Source organism: Marmota marmota, unplaced genomic scaffold, assembly GCF_001458135.2.
Source record: "Marmota marmota marmota unplaced genomic scaffold, marMar, whole genome shotgun sequence".
NCBI lineage: Eukaryota > Metazoa > Chordata > Mammalia > Rodentia > Sciuridae > Marmota > Marmota marmota.
In genome coordinates, this window is record NW_026000241.1 from 4,905,055 (window position 1) to 4,915,911 (window position 10,857).

General features: G+C 40.1%; 1 protein-coding gene across 2 annotated transcripts; it reads left to right on the top strand.

Annotated features, from left to right (window-relative positions):
• The first annotated feature begins 894 nt into the window (after nt 1-894).
• On the top strand, nt 895-10,464 carry LOC107145034 (zinc finger protein 709-like). 2 transcript variants are annotated; one of them, XM_015488872.2, is made up of 5 exons: nt 895-1,069; nt 6,225-6,351; nt 6,564-6,621; nt 7,329-8,509; nt 9,142-10,464. In XM_015488872.2, exons 1-5 carry the CDS (start codon nt 1,067-1,069, stop codon nt 9,369-9,371), a joined length of 1,599 nt encoding a protein of 532 aa, XP_015344358.2. In that variant the 5' UTR covers nt 895-1,066; the 3' UTR covers nt 9,372-10,464. The 2 variants fall into 2 exon arrangements, with proteins under 2 accessions (XP_015344358.2, XP_048650923.1); XM_048794966.1 differs by having other exon boundaries at nt 7,329-10,464.
• The last annotated feature ends 393 nt before the right edge of the window (nt 10,465-10,857 follow it).

Sequence of the window (10,857 nt, forward strand, 5' to 3'; positions counted from 1 at the left end):
CCACTGAGCCACTTCCCAGCCCTTTTTCTTTTCTTTTTTTTTCTGTTTTTATTTTGAGATTGGTTCTTGCTAAATTGCTGAGGCTGGCTTGAACTTGCAATCCCCCCACCTCAGCCTCCAGAGCTGCAGGGACTCCAGGCGTGTGCCACCATGTTTGACAAGATGTCCTTTCCTGAGGTGGGATGTTATCTCGTGGACATTGCCTCTGGAATTGCCTAAATACATTCACTGGTTCCCTCAGTTAGGGGGCAGCAACAGAAAGAGCCCACTGATTACAGTGAGATGACAACACCAGTTCTGAAAGGCCAGGATCGAATTTCGCTTAAGCAATGAAATCCAGATTTTTCAATTCTGCAATGAATTTCATTTAATTATATATTATAACAATTAATATAGTTAAGAATATTAATATCTCTTATTGGTTATATTTAAAATGGCCTTTTACGGCTGGGGCTGGGGCTCAGTGGTAGAGCGCTGGCCTAGTATGCATGAGGCACTGGGTTCGACCCTCAGCACCACATACAAATAAATTAATAAAATAAAGATATTGTGCCCACCTATAATTAAAAAATAAATATTAAAAAATAATAAATAATAAATGGTCTTTTATAAAACCATATTACATATCATATACTATATTTAGTTTTTATAGGTGTTCCCAGACCTGGGAGGTTGGTCCTAAATGGATACATGCAATAATCCCTCACGTTAGGTCAGGTCCAGGCCCTGGGAAGTTGCTGGGGCTGGGAAGGGCTGTAGATAGAAACCGCCTCTCGTGTTCCATTCAGCCAGGTAGAGGTTCTATCCTGCTGTCACTCAGGGTTCAGGGGCGGGGCCTGGATCACTAGCCAATCAGAGACGCGGGGGGGGGGCTGCAGGAACTGTCCAATCAGGAGCGCAGTTGGAAGAGGGCGGGAACCTTCCTCTTTTGAACAGCTTTCTTCCTGGGACGCCGTAGTGTGCCTCGCGCGTCCTGTGAGGAGAGATTCTAAGTGGCTCAGCCTCCTCTCTGTGACATCTCCGTTCTACAGGCTGAGGCGACCCCGGGAACCCTAGAAGGCGGGGAATGGTGAGTGTGGAGGGCGCCCTTCCCGCAAGGGGAGCGGGTCGCGGTGAAGGGGACGGGTGAGTCGCTGTGGAGGGACCCGGGCCTCCGGCGGCAGCTGCGGCGACTGCGGTCAGAGTCCGGCCGGGCCCCGGGTCCTGCGCGGCGCTTTGCCGGCCGGAGCGGTCTGTGGGCAGCGCGGCCGCCCAGCCCCGCGTCTCCCCCTCTGCGGTGGCGGCGGGAGGGTCGCGGGGAGACTCCCGCCGCGGGCGAGGCGGGGCCTGGGAGGGAGGTGTGCGCGTCCCAGCCCCCCTGCTCCTCGGGGTCCCCTGGTTACTCCGAAGTCTGCAAAACTGGGGAAGCCGGTTCCCAAATCCGCGACTGACCCTCAGCCCCGGGGCTTGTGGGGGCAGGAGGCGGACAGATCTGTAGACCCTTCTGCCAGGGCCCCCTACTGGAAATCAGCGCCCGCTGGACATTGGTTTAGAAAATGCGGATGGAGGAAGGCACAGCTGCATTTAAGAGAACCGCAAAGCAGGGAAGCCCAGCTGTGAAGTCTGCAGACCTCTCAGTGGTTGGCAGAAAGGACTTTTCTTTGAGGAGGGGAGCAAGCGGGATGCCAAGAAGGCGCTAGTGATGGAGGACAGGAGAGGTTGGGCACCTGGAATTCGTAGGAATTTTCGGGAAGCAGGTTTATTGACTGCGGGGCCCAGAGAGGCCGTTGCCTAAAGCATTCTGTGGGCGGCAGAGTCTGGAGTTCTTGACTTTGTCCCTCTGAGAGGAGGGGTTTGAAGGTTTACAGGACAAGTGCTTTTTGTTCCATTTTTTGAGACTAGAGGTTTTACAAATTTGTTTTTGTTTTTCATTTGCAAACCAACAATTTCCAAAAAGAGGAAACTACCACCACAGTGCTCTATGCTGCTAGGCAGAAGTTTTTTGTTTTTGTTTTGTGGTTGTTTTTGTTGTTGTTTTGTTTTTGCTGACATCCTGCGTAAAAAGCTTTCTGAGAATAGGAACTCATGTGTTATGTATATGGTGGGGGTTTCTGCTTAATTATGGTAAGGGTTTTCATGGTGGGAGGTCTCTGGCCTGCTTCTGTAGATTATGGGAGGATGGAGGGTGGCAACCTAATTATATATCTGAGAAGAGTTCACCCTGCTGTCAGCCTTCTTTGTTACCTGGTTGTTTTTTGTTTGTTTTGATACTGTCATTGAACCCAGGGTCCTTAAGCACTGAGCCATATCCCCAGCAACAAACCTTCTTCTTCTTCTTCTTTTTTTTTTTTTTGTATTGGGGATTGAACCCAAGGGTGCTCCACCACTGAGTTACATCCCCAGCCTTGTTCATTTTTATTTTGAGACAGGGTCTCACTAAGTTGCTGAGGTTGGCTTTGAACTTGAGATCCTCCTGCCTCAGCCTCATGAGCCACTAAGATATAGCTTGCTTTTATTGATTACCTCTGGCCTTGATCTTTTTTTTTTTTTGGTGTTCCTTTATTTTGGTGAAATTGTTTCTCTCTTTGTCCAAATTCTTGTTCTGTATAAATAGTGTTTTAAATTTGAAGTTGATTTTTTTTATACTTGATATATATAGAAAAATGACGAGTATTTGCATATTTATGGAAGGGTTTTCAGGGTGGGAGGTGGCATGTGTGAAGTCATTTTTTATTTGTTTCTTCTCAGTCTGAATGCCTATTGTTATTATTTCTTATGCTTTCTCTGTACCTATTGATATGACCATAGGATTTTTTTTGTTTAGCTGGTTGAGGTGATCAATTACATGAGTTGACTTTTAAATGTTTAGTCATGGGCTGGGGTTGTGGCTCAAGCGGTAGCACGCTCGCCTGGCATTCGTGCAGTCCGGGGTCGATCCTCAGCACCACATACAAACAAAGATGTTGTCTCCACCGAAAAAAAAAACAAACTAAAAAATAAATATTAAATGTTTAGTCATTCTTAAATTCTAGGCTAGGCAGGTACTATACCAGTGAGCTAAGCTCTCTTCAGTATCTTTTCACCTGTATTTTAGAAGCAGTTTGTCTTCTCTCCCTCTAATCTGTAATGGGATTGAAACTCAGGACACTCGCACTGAGCTACACTCCTTTCCTTTATTAATTTATTTTTGTTATTTCTTATAATGTTTATCTAGTTTTATATTTTGGCACTGTGGACCTCATGCATTATGAAGTAGTAGTTTTGCATCCCTTACCTGGAAGACATTGTAATGCTTGATATGCTTTTTTTTTTTTTTTAATATTTTTATTTTTTAGTTTTCGGCGGACACAACATCTTTGTTTGTATGTGGTGCTGAGGTTTGAACCTGGGCCGCACGCATGCCAGGCGAGTGCGCTACCGCTTGAGCCACATCCCCAGCCCTGATTGATATGCTTAAATGTTAGAATATGCCCAAAAGACAAGGTGGGCCTGGTTCTCCCTGTTTTTGAGTTTCTATTGTTTCAATTTGTGGAATACATAGAGCCTTATTTATATTGTTTATCTTTTCTCATGTGAGTTTTTCTGGATTGTTTCTTTCCAGAAATTGTTTGACTTCTTCCAAGTTCTTTTTCTGTGGCTTAAGAGTATCTTGCTCTTGTTTTGCAGGTTATCCAATGTAATACATTACACTGTTGAGTTGAGGTCTTTCTTCTTTTCTAATATACACGTTTATTGTTCTAAAGTTCTCCCTACGCACTGCTTTTTCTGTATCCCATAAGTAATATTAGCATGTTTGTTCAAGTTCACATAATTTGAAATACTAAAATTTCTTTGGTGTTCTTTCTTTCTATTCATATGCTATTGTTTGTTTGTTTGTGATGCTGGGGATTGAACCCAGGTACTTGTACATGTGAGGCAAGCACTTTACCACCTAAACTATATCCACATCCCTTAGTCATTGCTGAATGGCTGAACTGATCTGATTACCAAATACATTGCTTTACATATATTTTGTGTGTGTTTGGAATGAGGGCACTTTAAACATACTTCTCTAATGATTTCTCACAGTACTAGATTTCTTGAATTTATTTCTCATATATAAGAAATGTTTTGACTCCGACCTGATGTCTTGATAGTTAAAACTGTTTTTTTTGTTTTTGTTTTTTTCTCATAAAGTGCACAAGGGTGGAGCACAGGGTGGATCTTGTTTTCTACCAGTCTGTCTGTATTTAAAAGGATTATTGATACAATGGGATTAATATACACCATATTTGTAACTAATTTCTGTTTTACTTTATGTGATCCCTTTTCCTACATCTTTTTGCTTCTCTCTAAAGAACTTCCCAAAAGGCATGACAAGGAGATACACTGGTGAAACAGTCTCTGACTTCATCTTGGATGATTCTTTGTTCTCCTTGCTTCATTATGTCATGGAACACCTATAGTGATGGCTTCATGTGACTTGTTATAATTGCAAATTACTCTATGGGTTTTTGTTTGGTTGGTTGGTTGGTTGCTTGCTTTTTTGTTTGGTGATACTGAAGATTGAATCTTTATCACAGTTAAATCCCACCCTTTTTAATTTTTTGTTTAGAGTTAGGGTCTTGGTGCATTGCCAAGGCTGGCCTTGAACTTGTGATCCTTCTGCCTTAGCCTACTGACTCAGTGGGATTACAGGAGTGTATCACTTGCCCAGTGAATGTCTTTGTTGACTGAATTCAAATTCTGAGGTTTCTCAGAAGTGGCTTTTCTCTCTCTCTCTCTCTCTCTCTCTTTTTTTTTTCAATTAATGAGTCCTGTTTCCCTTTTCTTTATTACTATGATGATGATGATGATGCCACTGCCAGGGAGTGAACCCAGGGGCGTTAAACCACTAAGCCACATCCCCAGCTCAGTAGCTTAAAGCCTTGCCAAGTTGCTGAAGCAGGCTTTGAATTTGCCATCCTCTTGCCTCAGCCTCCCTAATCGCCGGGATTATAGGCATGCACCAGTGTGTCTGGCTCTTTATTATTCCTTGATTGTTAGACATTAAATATGCCTAGAGGATTTGATGAGCTAAGTTTTTTCCTCTGTTGTTTTTTCCTTTTTCAATTTTTTTTTTTTTTAATTTTTGGTTTGGGGGATGATGCCCGAAGCCCTAAATCACTCAGCCATATCCCTTCCTATTTTTAAAAACTTATTAATTTTCTTTATTTCTTTATTATTTTTGAGACAGGGTCTTGCTAAGTCCAAGTTGCTGGGATTATATGCATGTGCCAATGGAGCAGGCAAGAACAATTTTTTGTTTTCTTAGGAAAAGCTTTTGTTATTGACATTTTGCAATTTTATAGGTCAATGTATAGGTGACATCTTGGTGAAGTAAAATCTTTCTAAGAACACATACCACTTTCCCCCTTGTTTTATTGTGCTTTGACATTCTCCATCAAATTTTTATTGATTACCTATTAGTCTACTGAGTTATCCCTAATGAATCTTATTTACTATTTAATTCTAATGACTTACAGGAACCTGGTACAGGCTTCTGGTTGTGGGCCCTTAGTGCAATCCCAAAGTATGTGCTAAATTCTCTAATGTTTTGCAAAAGAGGTTTCAAATTTGGTCTGATAGTCCAGTTCATTGGAGATTCATCACTCTTAGTGTATTTTGGGCGTTGATGAGATAGGCCACTTCTTCTCTTTTTAAAAATATTTTTTAGCTGTAGATAGATACGATATTTTTATTTATTTATTTATTTATTTTTAGGTGGTGCTGAGACTCAAATACTGTGCCTCATGTGTGCAAGGCAAGCATTCTACCACTGAGCCACAGCCACAGCCTGAGATAGGCAACTTCTGACAAGCATATCAAACTATTCCAGTTAGAGGACCAGCAGGATTTAAACAGGCTGCATTTTGTTGGGATAACCTGCTTGGGAACCCCAAGCCCTTCCTTGCAGTTAAGCTGGTGAGGTTCATCCCGGCAGTAATTGCTAGATACCAACAAAGTTCAAAGTATATTATCAAGCATTCCTAAGAATGTGCTGTCTCAGGACAGCTATTGTTACTAAGCACTGTATATAGTTGGACTTTGTTGTGGGAAGTGCTTGAGACCTGTGTAGAAAGAGAATTGGAGAGACCTAGCAGTACTGCAAGTGTTCCTGTTCTCCCTGGGAGGACATAGTATGATGTGAAATTCTCACAAGTGAATGAGGTCTCTAGTGCTGTGTGTCTCATTTTCCTCCTGGGAATACCTGTGGGATATTTCAGGAGCCAGTGACCTTTAAGGATGTGGCTATGAACTTCACCCTGGAGGAGTGGGCTCTGCTGGATCCTTCCCAGAAGAAGCTCTTCAAAGATGTGATGCAGGAAACCTTCTGGAACCTGATCACTATAGGTAAGGGTGACATTTGACATACTTTTCTCACTTAGTCAATCAGAGAACTGTTGTTCAGTTTTCAGTGCTGTTCCATGATTTGGAATATTCGAAGCCCATATTTTGATGACTGTATTGGCATGGTGACATTATACAACAGATCTGCCACACTCTTACAGTTTTTATATAATTTTGAAATGAATCATAATGATTTTTCTGGGTCTGTATTTTAGGAAAACAATGGAAAAATCAGGCCATTGATGATCACTACAATTCCAGGGGAAATCTAAGGTAATTTAACTCACAAGAGAAGGCAATGTTCCTCACAAATCTGGAAGTAACTTATTAAAAAAATCATAAAAATAAGGAAAAGATACACCCCAAGGTACAGAATGATTTATCTCCATTTGTTCACTTCAGTGCATACAGGTTGAACATGCATAATTGGAGAGCGCAAAACCCAAATGAAACAGTGCCTTGATGTCTTAAGTGACACTTTCTGGTAGTTTATTATATACAGACTGTTTTCCATACACAGTTTATTAAAAATGTATGAAATTACCTTCAAGTGGGACTCATTTTGAAGATATTTTACTGTGTATACACAAATATCACAAAATCCAATCTGAATTTTTTCCCACGCATTTCACATAAGCAGTACTCAATTGTATTTACAAGTGTAAGCATCTTCAGAGTTAACAAAATTGTAACTTGGCAGGATTATTTAGAAAGCTGATCTGGGCAGTGATGCACACCTCTAATCCCAGCCACTAGGGAGTCTGAGGGAGAAGGATCACAAGTGGGAGGCCAGCCTCAGCACTGTAGTGAGGCTCCAAGCAACTTACTAAGATGCTATCAAAAAAAAAAAAAAAAAGAAAGAAAACTTTAAAAGGACTGGAAGGTAGCTCAACAGTAAAGCTTACACAACATAAAACCAATTCTTCTGCTAAATCATTAATATTACAAATACTTAGTAATGTGCTTTTCATTCTTTGCAGAAGTCAAGTGTTAGAGAGACTCTGTGAACAGAAAGAAGATGGTCAATGTGGAGAAATCCTCAGCCACATAATAGATTCTCTTGTTAACAAGAGAAGTTCTGGAGTAAAACCTAGTGAACACCATGTGTGTGGAGAAGTCACCATTGCTGATTCATCCCTAACCGTGCCCCTGATAGCTCACACTGGACACAAAGCACATGAGTATCAGGAACATGGAGAGAAGCCATATGAATATAAGGAAGATGGGAAAGCCTTGCATGATCCCCAACGTCTCCAGAAGCATGAAAGAACTCACACAGCAGAGAAACCCCATGTGTGTAAGCACTGTGGAAAAGCCTTCAGTTCTTCCAGCTACATTAAAATCCATGAACGAATTCACAGTGGAGAGAGACCTTATGTGTGTAAGCAATGTGGAAAAGGCTTTAGTTCTTCTGGTGACATGAAAAGGCATGAACAAATTCACAGTGGAAAGAAACCCCATGTGTGTAAGCACTGTGGAAAAGCCTTTAGTTCTTCCAGCTACATTAAAATCCATGAGCAAATTCACAGTGCAGAGAAACCTTATGTGTGTAAGCAATGTGGAAAAAGCTTTAGTTCTTCTAGCCAAATGGAAACACATGAACAAATTCACAGTGAAGAGAAACGCTATGTGTGTAAGCAATGTGGAAAAGGCTTTAGTACTTACAGATATATGAAAAGACATGAACAAATTCACAATGGAGTGAAACCCTACACATGTAAACAATGTGGGAAAGGCTTTAGTACTTCTAGATACATGAAAAGACATGTACTAATTCACAGTGGAGAGAAATCTCATGTATGCAAGAAATGTGGAAAAGGCTTTAGTACTTCTAAGTACTTGAAAATCCATGAACGAAATCACAGTGAAGAGAAACCCTATACATGTAAACAATGTGGGAAAGCTTTCAGGCATTCCAAAGCAATCAGAAGACATGAAAAAACTCACACTGGAGAAAAACCCTATGTATGTAAGCAGTGTGGAAGAGGCTTTAGTTCTTCTACCAATTTTAAAACACACGAACGAATTCATAGTGGAGAGAAACCCTATGTATGCAAGAAATGTGGAAAAGGCTTTAGTTCTTGCAATTCAATTAGAATACATGAACGAATTCACAGTGGAGAGAAACCCTATACATGTAAACAATGTGGGAAAGCTTTCAGTTATTACGGTTCAATCAGAAAACATGAAAAGTCTCAAGAACACTGGAGAAAAACCCTATGTATATAAGCAATGTGGAAAAGGCTTTACTTCTTATAGCCATACCAAAACTCATGAATGAGTGGCTGGAGTTGCGGCTCAGTGGTGGAGCACTTTCCTAGCAAGTGTGAGGCACTGGGGTTTGATTCTTAGCACCACATATAAATAAATGAATAAAATAAAGGTCCACCAACATCTAAAAAATATTTTTTAAAAACACATGAGTAAAATAACAGTGCCAAGAAACCTTATACATGTAAGCAATGTAGGAAAGCTTTTCAATTCCCCAGAACCCTTCAAATACATGAAATAATGCTCAATGGAGAAAAACCCTATGTATGCAAGAAACTTCTAGCTCTACTGGAACTTCCAGCTCTATTAGAACATATGAACGAATTCACAGTGGAGAGAAACCCTGTACATGTAAGCAATGTGGGAAAGCTTTCAGTCTTTACAGTTCAATCATAAAACATGAAAAACCTCAAAAACACCAGAGAAAAACCCTATATATGTAACCAATGTGGGAAAGGCTTTAAGCACATGAAAACATTCACAGTGAAGAGAAATCTTATACATGTAAATAATGTAGGAAAGCTTTTTATTTTCCCAGATCCCTTCAAATACATGAAATAATGCACAATGAGAGAAATGTTGTGTATGTTAGCAATGTGGAAAAGGCTTCAGTTCATCTACCATATGAAGACTTTCAGAGTGAAGAGAAACCCTATACATGTACACAATCTGGTAAAGCTTTTCTTCATTCCTATTTAGTCAGAAGACATGAAATAAATCACACTGGAGAAAAATCCTATGTATGCATGTAATGTGGCAAAGCCTATGGTGATTCCAGTCCCCTCAGACAACATCAAAGATTTCACAGTGCCATGAAACATGCATGTGAGCAGTGCGGGAAAGCCTTCAGTCATTCCTCCATCCTTAAAATACATGGAAGAATGCACACTGAAGAGAAACCCTGTGTGTGTAAAGAGTACAAAGAAGCCTTCACTCCATCCAGGTACCTTCTCAAAATTCAAGGAACTCCCACTTGAGAGAAACCCATGAGTGTAAGCCATGTGAGAAAGTGTTCCTGTTCACAGTTCCCTTTGATACCATGAAAAAGATCATAGCGAGGAGGAACCTTAATGATGTCAGCAATGTGGGATAACCTTAATTTTAAGATTCTTTCAAGTACATAAAACACCACATGGAGAGTAACCCTGTATCAACAGAAGAAATGGGAAGTCTTTATTATCACATGAACTTGTGAGCAAACCTAATAAGCAGCTGCAATAACTTGTATTTTTGCATTGGAAGTTTTGACCCTTGTTGCCATCTTGGTTCAGTGTGCCCATATAAATGAGCACAGTATGCGGTGGAACCTGCAATAGAAGGAAGACCTGTGCAACAATCTCTCTTTGGTTCGTATGTAAGAAATCACAGTGAATGAAAAACCCTGTGAATGTCTGTATCCCAGTGACTTGGGAGGCTGAGGTAGGAGGATTGCAATTTCAAATTCAACCTCATCAATTTAGAGAAGTCCTAAGCAACTTAGAAGAAACCAGAGACTGGCAATAAATTACCTTTTTTCTGAAATATTTATATGCTACTTTTTCTCACATTCCTATGTATCTGATCTTTTTAAGCCAAAGGCATCTATTTGCTTAAAGATGAATTGGATATATTTTACGGAAATCAGGGTGAGAAGAAATCTATAACTATTAACTTTCAAAATAAATTTTTTGTGTTCTCAGTTTAAAGATAAATTAAGAATAAATGGGATTGATTCAAGCAAAAAAAAAAAGCTTCCTCTTAGCAAAAGAAACAGTCAATGATGAGAAGTGGGAGGCTACAGAGTACAAGAATATCTTTATCACATGCACATCAGATAGAGCACTAATCTCCTGGATCTATAACGAACTCAAAAAATTTAACAAAAAATACAACTCAATCAATAAATGGGCTAAGGAACTGAATAGACACTTCTCAGAGACTATATACAAGTGATCAACAAATATATGAAAAAATGTTAAGCATTTCTAGTAATTAGTGAAGTGCAAATTAAAACTAAGATTTCATCTTACTTCAGTCAGAATGGCAGTTGTTAAGAATATAAGCAATGGGGTTGGGGTTATGGCTCAGCAGTAGAGTACTTGCCTAGCATGTGTGAAGCCCTGGGTTTGATCCTCAGCACCACATAAAAATAAATAAAATAAAGGTATCATATCCAACTACAACTAAAAAATACATATATTTTTTTTAAAAATGAATACAAGCAATAATAAGTGTTAGCATGGATGTGGGGAGAAAGGT